We start from the raw sequence: 17,954 nt of genomic DNA, 5'->3' as shown, positions 1-17,954 counted from the left end.
TTAGTACTGAGATTTTAATTCAATGTTTGTTTTTGGGGTGCCACTCATCAACAAGCCCGAAGCCTCGTCGACCGAGGGTATTGGGATGGGCATGTGTCAGTGCTGGCCAAAACTGTAGGACCGATATGGGTGCTGATGGCATGCCCGAAAAAAGCCTATGATTAGCAATGGACGATGCCAGGCTGATGATAATGACGATGTTTGGGATCAAGATCGATCTGTTTACAATTCGGTTACCTATTGTGTTAATACGAATTACATCTACATGAAGTCTCCTCCTTTTATGCAGTTAGACACAATAATTATCTAAACCTCAGATAGCTATTTCAGTTTTATTATGGACTTAATACATATTGCATCAATACCCTCTATATGACGTCTCTATCTCAATCATATTCATGTTTTTGAGTCATTAAAATCTCTTTTATCCATTTAGACACGCTAAGTAACGAGACCTAAATGTTTTACATACATATGGCCAGTGTTGACGTAATCCGCCGCCGAGTTTGTTGCATAAAGTACGAATTGTTATACAATACATCATATTGGACCTAGTCTGGCTGCGAGAAAATGTCGAAGTTGAGTCTAACCTAGTGAGGGGACTGAGGGGTCGGCAAACGTAGGTATAAGAAACGAGCCTGCATAGTAACAATGAATAATCACATATTGCTTTGACTTGTCTCAATTTTCATTTTGGAAACAGCCGCTCTCGAGTCGTGGTTTGCCCTGGCTTAGCTAGTGCATTAGTGCATCTATTGCGAGCTGCATCTGACATAAACCGCAGAGTTGACTAAATATTGGTAGAACGTAAGTCTATTAAGATTTGTGTTGTTGATTAATAATATTTATTAATCACGTTTAAGCGGATTACTGAATTACTGCTTGAAAGACTAATAACAATACATGTCTGACTGGAACATGCGATGGTTATACTATTTGTTTAATGAGTCGTTATATTGTCAGGCAAGTTCAAAATCAAAAATAGATTAAAGGTTGAACACGCCAAAAATAGGGCACTTAAAATATATTGGACATAAATAGTTGCAAAAATTATAGTTATCATAATAATATACCCGAATTTCATTCCAGGCTCATGATTTCACATACCACAGACTGTGATAACCAGGACACTAGACCCTTTGCACGATATGATTAAGTACAGTATGTTTAAGCAGTCCAAGCCAGTTATTTGCAGATTAGTTGATAATATAACTTCAACAGGTTTCTTTTTCAAATATTCGTTGATGTGCAGTGGACCAATCTTTTGGCACCCCCCTTAATTTAGAGCCATCCACGAAAAGTACCGTTTGGGCAGTGTCAGCACTTCTATCATGTTAATACCCTTTCGTCACTGTTATAGCGCAGTGACAACACAATCCATGCCACCAAAATAGTAACTGTGAGCTGTGACTTCTGTGATAGGTTTAAGTCGGTTTCAAAAATGTTTCTTGTATATATTTCTTTGGTCAATGTCCTTATTGCGAGTTAAATAACGGCTATGCTTTGCTACAATCACAAGTAGCTTGCTAAACAAATAAATAATGAGGACTCTTAGCATTATTTTTATTCTGAAATCTTCTGGAGTGTATTAAATAGCAATTCATAGAAGTAAAAGTTTTTATTCAAAGTTAAGTTACCTGCATGTGAAGCCTGAAATCGAATTTTAAATTTAAAAAGGTTGGAATCCCGGTAAGGGCATTTATTTGTGCGATGAACATAGATATTGGTTCCTGAGCCATGGGTGTTTTCTATGTATTTATATATTATATATATCGTTGTCTGAGCACCCATAACACAAGCCTCCTTGGGCTTACCGTGGAAGAATCAATCTATGTAAGAATGTCCTATAATATTTATTTATTTATTATTTTATTTATTCTGTGTATTGCTTGGAGTTTAATTTTGTATAGGATCCGTCGTCTAACACAAAACGCACTCAAACATGTTGAAAATTATCGATCGTTTTGTTACCCTTCATTTTGCATACAAATTTTATTTGGCGCCACTGTTCAGAGCAGGCAAGCCCTTTGCAAGCTCTTAATCTAACTTGATTTCATATTTCGTGCATAAAATTGCGATATTTGTATCTTTTTTGCTACATATCATGATATCATAATAAAGGTTTCGGTTTTCATATAAGAACGCTGTATGTTCCAAGTTTCCATTTTTTTGTCATTTACATCTTGAATTTTTCTGCTCTCTGGTTTTCTTCCCATTCATTACCGTCTTCACAACATTTAAAAAACACTTAAACTCATCGATTGCTGATACATACTGGATATATTAAGATTTTAACGTTTCTTTAGCCTCGTCTAAATTTACAAGGCAATTCGTGCCTTGATTTCGCTATGTCATTGTTTAAAGCTCGTTATCACGAAAACGAATTATTGGATGAACTACTATTATGGTATCATTGATTCCACATGTTATAGCGATTAGAATTTAAGAATACAAAAAAACTATAGCATCCATGAAAAAAATATAAGCAAAAATGTGTGCCCCATTTTTGGCGTGTTAAACCTTTAACTTCTTTGAAATTGCATTTCTTCGTCACGAACGAAAACTTTGGTCAATATGATACTGTATACAAATAAAATATAAACAAAGCATTAAGTATACGGTGGTATTTTATTTTTATATATAACAATCGCTATTGTTATTGAACAGAATATAAATGTAGTTCAGCTGGCACTACCAGGAACTAGTGCGAGTGAGTCGTAATAAATAGTGTTTCTTATTTTACGGTGAGATACCTACATACCTAATGTAGCATTTTCCGCACATTTATGGGTAAAACGACGGGCTCAATAATAATAATAATAGGTACATTAGTACAATACACCAGTGACTCAACGCATCAACCTTATAAATATTGATTGACTTTAATTTCTACTCGTAAATATTTCGGTAAGTACAATTATAGTTAGAAGTAGTAGTAGTAGTTAATAAGCAATTAATAAAGTATTATTTATGCGCCGAGATAAAAAAAAATAAGTTTCCGATTATAACACGGTTTTAAATATAAGAACTATTCAACTATGAGACCTCTCTTCATTAGACAAAAATACGTACTATTGTTGAGAAAAGTTAATTGAATGAACAATAGTGTTCGTTACGATAAATGTACGTCACATGATGACATAAATGCGTTTTATGAAACATTTATTGTTAATTTTATCGTCGTCATAAATATTGAACGCACAAATCTTATCATTTTATTGTTTATATATACGCATCAAATTTCATGTATACATTATATTAACAATCTTCTACATCTATAACAATGATGGATGTACTAGTACTCTAAGCCCTCAAGGTTCATAATCATACCTAATTAATTGGATTATAATAAGGTTAATAATGTAAAATAAAAATTCTTGCTTAACGTACAACCAAACCTAATAGAAAAGATAACTATTAATTAAGATAACGGTGACATTTAACAATTTACAACATATCTATAGTGTACAACTTCCTAACAATAAAAAATAATAATATGTACCTAAAGCTTAAAACTGAAAATGTTGTCTTAACCACAAATAAGATTCTCTTGACAGAAATAGAAATCCAAAGAGCTTAATCTGTCCGGAACGAATTAAGAAAATAGGTTTTTACGTTTGAAAATAGCCTTTTACATTTTGCGGTGGTCAATCGATTAAACGCTGGTTCACTAATTGGTTAATGACATCGAGAATACCCCGCAGTAACCATTTTTTAATTGTAACAACAATACGGAATTTTCGGATTGCTGCGGTTTGTGCCTACAATATGTTCGATATTAATTATTCATCATTAAATTGTGGTAGGTATAGACGAACAGACAGAAATGTTTTAATAATACTTCATCAAATAATACAAATACAAGCGAGCCTACGTCTGTTATGTATGACTCATCAGGCAAGTTACTAAACTTATCAAACATATCCAAAATAAAAGTAAATCCGACTGTGTCTTGGTATTGTTAGAATTTATAAGGTGCCCGAATGTTGTACATTCGAATCGAACTATACATTAAGCGATTATGTTATTTTTTTTTTCAAAAAATCATTGTCAGTGGTTACTTATTTTTTTTATAAACATTTCTTTTTCTCAAAAAACCAGCTAAAGACATCAAACTTAAAATGCAACCTTGGACTCAATTGAAAGGCAGAATAAATGGCAATGACAATGGTATTGGCCGAGGGCTGAGGTCAAAGTCACATTTTATCGACCAATATTATCGTACGGTTAAAGCAGATTGTACAGCAAGCGCGTAAATAAATACATATGCAATTGTATCCAAGATTATATTCTTATTGTTCTTATTCCGCTTGAGCTGTATGAAAGGATGCATGTTGAAGGAAAGTGTTGTAATCGAACGAGCGAGCGAAGGGAAGTTCTTACATTGAACTTGGAACACACGGCCGGCTAGGGGCACGTCCCGGCATTTCGATGTTTTTTTTATCAGAGGATAGTTTGGTGGACAATAACTTAAGTAAATTTTGTTCTAATTTATATGAAATTGGGTAAACGTGTAGATGAAGGCATTATATTTTAGTCATTAAATTATGAGCAGGCTCGATCAAGGCAGTGTTGGCCGAACGTTAATTGCAATTAACCATTAACCAGTACAATGGTTGGTTAATTGAATTAACGTTTCGGCCAACACTGTATCAAGGGGTTATGTAGCTAGAAGAGCGTAGAAGGCCAAAAAGCTATTTGTGAGGGGTCTTGCTATTCTGGTCATCTTATTTGCGAGAAAGTATGGTCGAGTTTGATATCAAATGAAAGTGCTCGGTTTACACATTTCTAATATTGTTTTTTAAATTACGATATAAAAATAATTGGCAAGATTTATAAAAACGAAATAAAATAAACAATATATAGGTAGGTATTTGACATTTGACAAGAAAGATTATGGGTTACCATTACCACAGATACAGTTTATTTTAATCTCTATGGGGACATTGGGGACTTAAATCTATCAGTTAAGGGCTCCACAGACCTTGCAATAAATCGCACGCGATTTGCGATCCTTTGCCGACTAGGTAGGTGCATTTAATTGATCTAACTTTTTGGCGAACCGCGAGTTCTCAGTTCGGGGCGAACTACTACTTACTAGTTGTAATTGAATTAAGTTCTCTGTTTTTATTAATTTTTATTATGAGGGAATATGATGATGATGGCTTTGTATTATAAATTTATTTTTGTCGCTAATACATTGCATGAGTGATGCTGATGATGAGATGAATTTCTGAAATTCGGCTGAAGTAACTAAGTTTTCTTTGGCGTATAAGTATGAGCAGTTGCAAGATTATTAAGAACAGGCTAAGGGACAAACTAAATTCATTTTATTGCAATTCATCGCTTTCAAATAACTACTATACAACACATATGACTAACATATTAAAAATATGTACGTTTCATGTATATTTCCAAGTATTTTCATGTTGACAAATAAAGAACTGCAGAAACAATAGTTTGTACAAAAGAGCGGTGGCCACAAGGCGAGCGTTCGGTTGCGTAGACGCAGCGTGCGTGACGAAAGCGGGGCCATCTCGGCCTTGCGACGAACGGCCGGCAGAAACTGGAGCGATAATGCCTAATGTTTAAACGTTCGCGATTTTCTGCGGCTTTGCGAAAAAGTTTATCATTCAATCTGGCGTCGATGGAATCGATTGTTTATTGACTTAACGTACCTTATTAAATGCAGGTCGTTTTCACCTGTATGTTTAATGAAGTATATTAAGCAGTGGAGATTATACGCTATCAGCCTACATTGCATTAAACTCAGTATAATCATTAATAAGTATTGAAGATTTAATAGCAGAAAATATAGTGACTAAGTTGGCTTCCATTTTATTGCCTTTTCATCCATACTTACTTTGTATTTGTTTATCTTCTGGAAGGATTATAAATATTTTATTATCCTACATTCCAAATGCAGGCCCAAGCCCTTTCAAAAATGTTCACTAGAAGTACTAGAAGACTAGAACGTACAGTCGAAGGCAAAAATCGATCCAGACAAATAGCTCAAAAATATTTGAACATTGACTATATTTGACTTTATTGTCTAAGGTGTAAGAGTGTACACATATTTTTGAAACTTTGGGAATGTATATATATTTATGCCCTTGACTGTACCACATATTTTGGCAGACCTACATACGTAACTGGCAAAACCCCTGTTGTATTTATAGAATCTATTAGTGTGCATGTTGCAAATTTATGCAATACGTCGACGTAGGCGCAATGCAATATGACTAAAAGAAGCGACAAGTGATGTAAATGATAATAACCGAATTAGAGCAAGAGGTCGATTAAAGCTGCAGACTGTTGACACATCACGTAATAACTTCGTATGTGTTTGAGATGAGCTATAAATTTAAGTAATGACCAAATACCTAATTTAGAAACTGACCACTGTGTTTTTGGCCACCAACGGTTGGTGAGGAGCTAATGGCTTTAGATCGACAGATGTATTAAAGAAATCATTGATTACATTCCATTCAAGGTTGTGTTATGTATAATGTTGAATATCACGTATCATCTCGGTTTAGTAACGGTATATTTAGAAATATAAGTAGATGGTTAATCAATTGCCCGTCTAAAAACAATTAAAGTTCAATAAACCGAGCCACAAGAATTTGAATATAATCGATACCGTTGGCAAAAGTGTAGGAAACCCTTTCCGACTACAGTACCTTCAATTAAGCGGATGGTCATTAGTGGCTAAGATCATTACGCACATAGTGTAAATCTGTTGACGGATATTCGATTGCGCAACACAGGATAATTAGGAAGGAATTCATAAAGATTAGTTTAATCGGTGTGACGCAGTAATAGTAATGTAATGTTGCATTGTATTGGAATTCGCATGTGTTATTCATAACGTTACGCGAGAGATCACGTAGGGAAAAAGTTCAAGGAGCTTGAGACATTGGCTAATCGTTGATATGTTAGTAACTGGAGCTTTATGACATGCATGACCATCTAGGAATGCGATGTGTAACCCAGGCCAGGAATAATGGATGGTCGAACAAAAGCTTAGCACTCGAGTTAAATATCAGACACGGGTCCTTCGGTAAATTAAAAGAATCCCGCGCATGTTTGATAGCCTGGCAATATATCTTCCCAGATACAAAGGTGCCCATCGAACAGCATAAATTTTATGCTCATCCTGATATTGAATTTCGTAATTTATGATTTTTTGAAAATAAAAATAAAACTTACGAAGAATTATGTTTTTATCGATGTTGAGACCATATGTGTCACAGATGCGTGTTGACAGAGGTCAAAGTTATGCAGTATGGTCACTTATATGACAACAAGTTAGGGAGAAGTAAGACTCAAGGAATTATCAATAAGTAGGTAAACACGTTGTAAGAAGTGTACTCGTAGATCCAGACTTTCGATTTGAATGACGGGAAGTCACGACCTCGACGTTACTGAGGTAAATGCTACATTAGAGCACTTTCAAAACCTATTGCAAGATGGAATAAAATCGGCCAGTTTTGTAGAAAAAAATATAACGCCCGAGAAAACAAGTAAGAAACTCATTTTGGTTGTTAACAGGTTGAATCAGAAGGTATAACTGTATATTTTGGTATAGATAACGGCATTTTGAGACTACCTGACGCGCTGCATTATTATGATACGCTCTACTTTAAACTGTCTAGCGATTTGCCAATAAACTGTATTAGGTATATCGGCATCTAGGATTCGTTTGCATTAGCTATGAAATCTCACGAGTGCTTTCCTCTCGAATACTACGCAAGTGATATGAGAAATATTTTGCATAGTAAGGTCCTGCACAAGGTTTACTGAGCAATATTGCAGTAGTCAAAGAAAATTTTGATTTGTTAGTTCACATTAATAAAAGCTCTGATCAAGGAAAATAAATCATAGTACACAAGGTTTGCTGAATGAGTCACAAAGGCACTGTAGTACAGACCTGTACACAAGGCTTATTGAGCGACACGCAGAGCCCGTCGGCATCCTTGCTATAGTGCTCGACCAGCTCCTGGAGGGTGCGGAAGGTGGTCCGGCGCGCAATGAAGAACCCTCCCTCGTCGAGCTGCCTGATGCGGTAGTGTTTCACCGTGTCGCCGTCTCTCACTGTAACAATATGACAATACTTAATTATCGTAATAGCAGGATGAAATTACCGTTAAGGCCGTTTCGTAATAAGAGACGATCTTCAAAGTGTAGGTACTTTTCATGCACAGCCACGGATTTTAATTGTCGAGCCATTTATATAGGGTTTACTTTACATTGGACATTTCATACCGTTAGTCTTTCTCTCTCAACAATTAAAGTCTGTGACCGTATCTACCCATTGGATAGTATCAGTTGCAATAAGAATAATCATGGGACGCCAATGACGTTTGACCCCGAGTGTTTTATACGCTCGAAGATTCACTTCACCCAGAAACTTACTAAAATCATGAAACAGACCGCGTTTTGATTCGACCACAGCGGTACTATGAATCATATTTGCGACCGGCGATTGACAAGCGTTTAAGTGTCGGTAGGTTTTTTTAAAAAAAATATGCTTTTAAACGTGCTACATATCGTAAAAATTCAAAAATAAAAAATAAAAATAAAAATCAATGACATTGTTTGCATAAATATTTCATAGCACAGGGTTTTTATTACACCCATTGCATAACATTCATCATAGGTTTACTAGGAATACTAAATATTTACTTGTGCAATATTTAATACGAGCGACATACTTGAACTATCTCAGGAATGCGTCTATTATGAAACGTTTATAAAAGCGATGCAGGCCTGGAATGAATCATCGGAGCAACAATGTTTACCTATGTATAACTGGTTTAGTTGGTTCGTCGGCATGTCATTGTCACTGTCAGTCAATGGTATAATTAGACAGAATATGTCCAGTAAAAAAGTTATAATACTATTACTCACACAGATGTCTTTTTCGGGCAAATCGTAGAAATGTTTGTAGAAAAGTCAATAGGTTTAAGTACCAACCATAATTGATCAAGTATCAATCTACTTCAGATCATGGTCCTTGTACACCTAAATAGCAGTAGCTGAGGATGTAATGTAACCAATCACCCTTTATCAAATTTAATTGATCTTGGTCTCTACAATTAAGGAAGCTCCATGTGAAGAATAATGTCGAATATGTAAGAACCAATGCTTTGATTTCGACCCTTTATTTATCACGTACAATAATGGTGACACACAAGTTATTCCATTTTGTATTGATGTTAACCGTTTTCGCCAAACAGCCACTCGTTACAACGACGGTGCTGAAAGACCTCGCTGCAGTATCTTTGCGTGATGCGTCTCTCTTCGAATCACTATCTTCTGGGAAGTAATTTCTATCTGCAACCCTGTCCCCTTTTCCGCCGGGGTCATACCAATGCGGGTTTATAAAAAAAAACCGGCCAAGTGCGAGTCGGACTCGCGTTCCAAGGGTTCCGTACATTACACAATTTAAACAATGTATTTTTTATGTGAAACGTGCGTGAAATGTCTTTAAAAAACCTGTAGGGGTCGGATCAAAAACTAAGTAATTAAGTCCGACTCACGCTTGACTGCACATTTCTAATAGGTTATCCTGTCATCTATAGGTAGATCTATTTTTTGTATTTTTTTCGAAATTTTAGACCTAGTAGTTTCGGAGATAAAGGGGGGAATGGTCATTTTTTTCCTATTTTCTTGAATAACTTCTCAACTGTTTATCGTAAAATTATATAAAAAATATTTTTAAGATTCTCACAATGAGCTCTTTCATTTGATATGTAACACGATATAGTTTGTAAAACTTTATTTTTTAATTTTCTCATTAACCCCCCAAAAGTGGCCCCCATGTTTAAAATTTATTTGTTTACGTTACATGTCCGTCTTTGGGTCACAATCTTATACATATGTATAACAAATTTCAACTTAATTGGTAGTTTCGGAGAAAATAGGCTGCGACAGACGGACAGACAGACAGACGCACGAGTGATCCTATAAGGGTTCCGTTTTTTCCTTTTGAGGTACGGAACCCTAAAAATATGATGTTTAATGTGAAACAGCTTGTTGTTTATCTATAGTGTTCTAAATGACACCAGAAGTACAAGAACTGACTATGAAATTTATTTAACAGCGCTCCATCTCAATGCATTTAAAACAGATTTACGAGTAAGTATTCTTCCTTTAACATTTTTATAGATTTTAATAAGTTTTCTCACTCAACAGTGATTTTGCAAACCATTCTGTTGTTTATTGTGGACTTATTGTTAAAGTAAAGTCAACAGTCACGCAAATGTAATTGATTCAGTGTCTATAAAACCGTATACAACAGGCCTAAACGTTGACTAATGGTAGTTTTCACATCGTACTCCGCACTGCTCGCTCTTTTTGAGGTGTTTTATAAAATAAAACTGTTTCATAAAATAGTATTATAGTTTATTTATTTATTTAGGTTTGCCAACAGGTGCAATACAAAAAATACTTATAAATATATCATAAAGATCCGATAGAATAGATATTATTATAGATCAGATATAATAAAGTTTACAGGAATCACCACAATAAATCAGTACACATACACAATCTTGTGAGTAATATGAACTGTAACTTTATGCCTGCACGTAATTTAATCGTTATTGGTTTGAACTTGCATATGTAATGTATTCGCGTTCCCGGAAGATATGCAGTCGATAATACCGAGTACTTTTAAACTGTTGAATGTCAAAAACCCCTTAAGCTCTCCTGAGGCAAGAGTGAGAACACTCAATTGTGCTATTATAATTAGAAATATAAATATTTAAGCAAAAAAACTACGGAACCTGCGCCTTTTGATGTTTTTGTTTACTATGACAAGGGCACGAATATTGGACAAAGGTTGCGTTTCCACCACAGATGCGCGAGGTAGCTGAGCGGTGCGAAGATGCGCACATCTATGGTGGAAACGCAGCCTAATATGGCAAAGAGTAAATGCATCGTATAATTTGTTAGGGCGGATCTGCCACAAAACATACAAGGTATTTGAAATAATTGATAATTCAAAATTTTGACAGATATTTTTAATTTTTAGCTTTAATTATTATAATTGTAGTTAGTTTTAGTTTTATTATTTATTTTATGTGTAATTGTTATATTTTTTTTGTAATACTCTTTGTTACAAGGTATTATAATATTATATATTAATAAGCGACGTCTTCTGTAAAATATGAAGCAAAATGGCAGTACAATAGTATTATAATTATGTAAACAACCTTAGGTGCGCAAGGGCATGAAACGGTCTTCAAATTTCCCAGCGGTATTGATTATTATATTCGACACAGATCGCTGCATATTCCAAGTACACGTGAAATCTTAATTTACTCAGGTGAAAGAAACGAACTTACTTTCATTTATTGAGAAAGCCTGGTAAATTTATGCGCCGGGCTTCATTGTATTTGATGAATAGTGTTGAGGAATAATTCAAACGTTTACCATGTTAATAATAATACCAAAGACTAATTTTATTCTTTATACAGTCTAAAACGACAATCTGATGGCGTTTTCTTGCACGACGATGTGTACACTATAGATTCTATAATTTAATAGAAAAACAATAAATGAATAAACATCAAGATACCATTATCTTTATTTAGATTATATTACTAATCAATTAATTGATCAGGTTATGTATTAGGAGTCTGATTAAATTAACACGGTTTTGCTTTTAATAACGCTGGATATCTTATCTAGAAAATATGGAACAGACGTCTTATATTGAACTGGTAAACGGTCAATGTCGGTTAATAAATGTGTAATGCTAATTTTACACTAAGTACTTTACGTTCAAAATATGTGAATAGGAGATGTTTTAAGGACAAGAAACATTGGTACTCGCTCAAGAAGTTCTTGGATTCAAATACAAACATAGTACTTTGGACTATCTGAACTTTTATATTTATAAGAACTTAACATGAAGCTGAATATGTTTGTATGCAAATTTGCCCTAGCATATAGGGTGACTGCTATAGTTACTGGCCACTACATAGTAATTGTAATTGGCTACTCTTAACAAATCAGAAAGAAACAAGCCAGTTGAAGCCTTAAGTGGTGGGCGTAAATTAGAACAAAACGTGTTACAAGTGGCCCTGGTTACCCACCCCTGGCCGTTTGACACACGACCTGCCAAACACTAACACCCTCTAGCTATAGAATGTATCAAGTCACGCTCATGCACGTAATAACTAACTATCAAACTAGTTTGGCAGGGTGTCGCCGTTGACAGATAGATATATTTGGGAGGACATCTTATGTCTGCGTGGACTAAATTATCGAGCACTGTTTTTAGTTCCATAAATTATAGTCCACGCAGTTAGTCTTATTTATGGGGTTATAAAAGTCAAACAGATAGGTACTCGAATTGGGCGCTACTTCTCCCGCACCCCGCATACTTATATTATAACTTATTAACGCACGACCGCATGCATGTTTCGTGCGGCTGTCCGTAGTTTTATAAAGCACGGACTAAACAGTGTCCATTTGCTTTCCTTCCCTAGCCGTTTGGCACCAAGATACACGACTGATAACAAAAAAAGCTCGTGGTAATTTCGCGTACACAGTTAAAAATTCAATTAAATTTGCCCCACATGACGTCACTATTCAGCACCCGGCGTACATACAAAACGCAGTGCTGCCGCGCTCAACATAGTTCCGTAAGCGCATTTGAAAATGAGCTCGAATATATTCTTTATTGCATGAGATTAAAGTATAAAATTGTCCAATTTTTCAAAAGCACATACGGTGGACATGCCAAGCGCCATAGAGACAATGCCCGCGCACGTCCCGCGCGGCTGTCCGTCAATGTCGTTTTGCATCACATGAACCGGCGCGCACTCTGCATCGAATTACAATTACAACGTAACATAAAAGTATTAGCATAAATACAGCTCCATGAGTTGGTTGGATTAAATTGGAATAAGACATGTATATTACACCTTACAGACGTTAGATAGTTTTAATAATTCGATTCTATTTCTGTTCTTTATGTTTTAAGGTTTTATAATAACCAGATGGGGATTTCACCTTTTAAACTTCTTAAAATTACGTTCGGCTTGTTAAAGAGTAAAGGCAATTTTATAGGCAATTGGGACATACGATTTTTCCTATTCTTCTCTGTTATTAGGTATACTTATGATATCAATTAGCAACTAATTACCACCACTAAGGTTGAATCGATACCACGAAGTACTTTGTCTTTGTACCCACGACGCCCGTTCCGGAGCTTTAGAAAAACTTTGAACCGGTTTAGCATCGGAATAGATCCTACGAGAGCCTATGAACACGTTCGTAAGACGCCTGGTTAGAACATTTAAGGTAACTCTTTAAATAGACTGGGCTGGAGCCGCGCAGGCGTCGCTTTTTGTTGGAGTACGAGTAGGGTTGTCAGACATACATCTGTTACGTGCTGTCGCAGAATATATAATAGTACATATTACGTACATAATTGTCACTTTCTAACATAACCGATGTTTGATAGTGGAAGGTCAGGAATTAATGTTGTCCCTGCAAACGCATGACACGTTCTCTTGCTCTCTCTACCTCAATAACTTTCGTTCGAGAATTTGTGTTTCGCCCTATGGTGGACTGGTAAAGAATGCCTTAAGGCATTAAGTCCGCCATTTCTAGTTGTTTTTATTGTGCAATAACCTTGAAATAGAACATCGACATCTGGTAGCCCTTTACACGGCATGAGTAACATTAGTCAGTTCACAGATGTAGAAGTCAACGTCATTACTTCACGGATTGCCTGAGTACAGTAAGTGCTATAGTAAACAATAACAATACAGAGTCGGTGTACATACTCGGTGATTTTAATGCACATCCTGGAGGCTTGTTTTATAATGAACTGTCTTGTTTTTGTGATGACCAGGGCTGGATTTGTGCGGACATTGAAAAGTTGGGTTTACAATCTAGTACGTACACATTTGTAAGTGACGCACATGGGTCGACGAGCTGGCTGGACCACTGTCTCACTAGCGTGTCGGCAATGGGTTCGGTTGCGAATGTGTACGTACGTCATGACGTTGTCTGGTCAGACCATTTTCCGCTGGTGGTGGAATGCGACTTGCAAGTAATAAGGGCTAAAATAAGTCGTGAGGAGATAACTATGTCAAATAAAATAGTATGGGGTGAAAGAAACCCTGAGCAAGTGGCAATCTACAACAGCGAATGTAACACAAGATTAAAATTGATTGATTTTCCTCAGGAGTTGCGTCAGTGTTGTGATCACACTTGTACGGACCCTAGTCATAAAAAAGTTATTGTGGAATATTACAGTAAGATAATTAGCGCCTTAACTGAATCAGCAACTGTAAGTGGAAGGTCGAATGTTGTTAAAAAGAAAAAGCCTATAGCTGGCTGGAACAGGTATGTGAGCGACGCTCATAGGACAGCCCGTTTCAAGTTTCAGGTTTGGTTGTGGTACTCCAAACCTAGAGTAGGAAGAGTGTTTGAGGAGATGCGTGCAAGCAAAAGAATCTTTAGATCTCGTTTAAAGTGGTGTCAAAAGAATGAAGACCAAATTAAGCTAGATATTATATGTGAGCATCACTCTAAGGGAGATTTTAAGAGTTTCTGGAAGTCCACTAACAGACTCAATCCCAAACCGGGCCTTCCGGTGAGCGTCGAGGGTGTCAGTGATAATAAAAGTATTGCCAACATGTTTAGAAGCTTTTTTCGAGTTGAATCACCATTGGCATCAACACAGTCGCCAGGGGTGGCAGACACTGGGTCTCATGACCGGAGGACAATTACCAAGTTTACGGCTAATGAAGTTAAGAAAGCCATTAAATGTATGACAAGGGGTAAGTCTCCCGGTCATGACGGCCTCAGTGTTGAGCACCTCCAGCATGCTGGACCGCATCTACCAAGAGTACTGGCCATGCTGTACACATTTTGTATAGGACACGCTTTCCTGCCAGACGACATGATGAGGACTGTGGTGGTGCCAATAGTGAAGAACAAAACCGGTGACATTAGCGACAAGAACAACTATAGGCCCATTTCGCTTGCGACCATAGTAGCCAAAGTGTTTGACAGTGTGCTTAATTCTCAGATTGACAAATATCTAAAGTTACACGACAACCAATTTGGCTTTAGATCGGGTTTGTCGACCGAAAGTGCAATTCTGAGTCTTAAGCATACTGTCAAATACTACACAGACCGACAGACAAATGTATACGCATGCTACCTTGATCTATCGAAGGCATTCGATATGGTTAATTATGACATCCTTTGGCAAAAACTGAATGACATTAACATGCCACCAGATTTAAATAAAGTTCTGAAGTACTGGTATCAAAACCAATCGAATGTCGTTAGATGGGCGGGAGCATTTTCGGATGCATACAGGTTGAAGTGCGGAGTAAGGCAGGGAGGATTGACTTCGCCTAAGCTCTTCAACCTGTATGTAAATGCACTGATAGAGGAACTCAGCAGCACCCGCATCGGGTGCCATATTGATGGAGTATGCGTAAACAATATCAGCTACGCCGACGATATGGTGCTGCTGAGTGCCTCTCCCTGTGGGCTCACTAAGCTGATAGGTGTCTGTGAGCGGTACGCTAGTAGTCACGGTTTAAAATATAATGTCAGAAAGAGCGAATGTATGGTCTTTAAGGTTAGAAACAAATGCCCATCCGATATCCCACCTATCAAATTAAGCGGCGAGGTACTCGCTGTAGTGTCACAATTTAAATATCTCGGGCATATCGTGACATCTGACCTTAAAGACGATACGGACATTGAACGAGAGCGAAGAGCATTGTCTATTAGAGCTAATATGATCGCCCGTAGGTTCGCTAAATGCTCTAATCAAGTCAAGGTCACTCTTTTCAGGGCTTACTGCACTTCCCTATATACTAGCGGCCTATGGGCGAACTACACAGTGGCACGGTACAATTCTCTTCGTGTACAGTTCAATAACGCTTTCAGGGTGCTGATGGGGCTGCCGCGATACTGCAGTGCATCAGGGATGTTTGCCGAGGCGCGGGTGGACTGTTTCCACACGACTATGCGCAAGCGATGTACATCCCTGGTGCGCCGGATCCGCGCTAGTACCAACAGCATTCTGAAAATGATATCTGACCGTTTAGACTGTGCATATCTCAACCGCTGTTGTAGTATACACCTGAACCGGGATGTACAATACCTACACTGACACCTGAAAACTTGTAAGAAGTATGAAGTGACATTTTATCAAATTTTAAAATTTTAATTTTATTTTAATTCTAATTAATGATAATACCTATTATACATTTTTAAATTTTAATTTTTAAACATATTTTAGTGACATTGATATTAATTTTATTGAATTTTGTTTTTATTGTATTTTGTTTGATTTAATTTCACTTCTTTTCAATTTTTTATTAATTAATTTATTATTAAGTTTATTGACTTTCGTTATATAGTGTATAATACTAACCATATATTTAAGCTTTATGTGTACTAACAACAATGATCTCAGTTGGTCTATGAATAAAATAAAATAAAATTAAATTAAATTACTGTAACTTGAACAAACACATGTTTCAAATATAATCAAATTAAATATTTTTAAATATAAACAAAAATATTAAATTATAAACGTCAGTATTTTAAAAGTAAATCTCCCTTATACCTTGACTTTAAACAAAGTATTTTACTTACAACTACTTATTCTATATATGAGTACCTATTTTTTTTCCAACTTATTTCTGGGTTATGATCGTATGTTACTTAATATGATGAAACAGACCGCAAAAGGATTTAACTTGAGTATAAATAATAATAAAAGTAACTATTATTGTTTGGTCAAATTGACCCAAATAGGCTCTTCGAAGTTCATTGACACCATTAGCATTGAGATTAGGATTATCTTTGCATTGCAGCACAATCCGGTCAAAGTATTTACCTGATAGCGAAAAGTCATTGTGCCGGCTCTCCGAGTCTCGAATAAGGAAAGCGCCGTGCTCGTTTTCTGGCAAAAGGAGCTTCTTTTCCGCTTCAATCCTTTTTATTTTACGAAAGTACCATCTGAAACAAAGGCAGAAAGTTACTAGTAAATTTCGATGCAAGAATAAAAATGAGATTAGACTTCTTACCCCCTTGATCATAAAACTTTACGGGCCTGATTTAGTTAAAGTATGTTAAAATGTCAGATAAAGACGAACGATTCATAGCCAATTCAGGCCAGTAACGCTTTTATGAATAACACCATTAGACTTTAATGAATTCATTATATGTAAATAGAGACCAGTAGTTGTCGGATATCTTATTTTATTTACACATATTTTATAAAGGGGCCCACTGACTATCAGTCCGTCGGACGATATCGGCCTGTCAGTTAGAACAAACATTTGACAGTTCCGAACAACTGACAGGCCGATATCGTCCGGCGGAGTGATGGTCAGTGGGCCCTTTAATAAGAAAAATATAGCGGCTTGTTTTGACCTGAGATAAGTAACATAGTGCTTCGGTCCCGGCTGGAAAATTCTATTGTCAGGAGTTATTGACTGCACATCTCACCATTCTCACCCCTCCTCAATACAACCAAAACCAATACAAGGCGGTAGCGGTGGCAGTAGCATGGAAAGTATCCCGTTTAAATACTCGAACTGTTAGCTCTCCTGCCAGCTTTAACAGAATGTAAACGAGATGATAAAGGTCGTAGCAGGGCAGACCGCGGAGGTGACTCAACCTCGTGTAGATACAGTTATTGTGCATTCAATCAGTGTGTGTTCCCTGTACTCGAGGCGAAAGGACTAACTTATTGTAGTCGCCGTTCGTAGCATGATGATGAGTGTCAGTGAACAATGCATCATAATTTGTAATTTTTAGAATTAATTTACATTTCTCTTGTAAAAAATGTAGCTTGCTGTGGTTTTATATTTTTTACTTTTTTTTTTAGTAGGTTTACCACTCATTTTGTTTATTGTATAAAATTGACAAGACATTACAGAAGACAACGA

At 36.4% G+C, this 17,954-nt stretch overlaps 1 protein-coding gene across 2 annotated transcripts in view; it reads right to left on the bottom strand.

Moving 5' to 3' along the window:
- LOC134749755 (tyrosine-protein kinase Src42A) overlaps positions 1-17,954 on the bottom strand; it is a 98,293-nt gene that overhangs the window by 16,411 nt on the left and 63,928 nt on the right. For both annotated transcript variants that reach the window (XM_063684783.1, XM_063684782.1), the window contains exons 2-3: positions 16,898-17,019; positions 7,934-8,097 (exon numbers count right to left, since the gene is read on the bottom strand). In XM_063684783.1, coding sequence (XP_063540853.1) covers positions 7,934-8,097; positions 16,898-17,019 — 286 coding nt within the window. The remainder of the gene's footprint in view (positions 1-7,933; positions 8,098-16,897; positions 17,020-17,954) is intronic.

Source organism: Cydia strobilella, chromosome 18 (assembly GCF_947568885.1).
Source record: "Cydia strobilella chromosome 18, ilCydStro3.1, whole genome shotgun sequence".
In the NCBI taxonomy this organism is placed as follows: domain Eukaryota; kingdom Metazoa; phylum Arthropoda; class Insecta; order Lepidoptera; family Tortricidae; genus Cydia; species Cydia strobilella.
The sequence above is the reverse complement of the archived record's forward strand: the minus strand, read 5'-3'. Positions and strand labels throughout refer to the sequence as shown.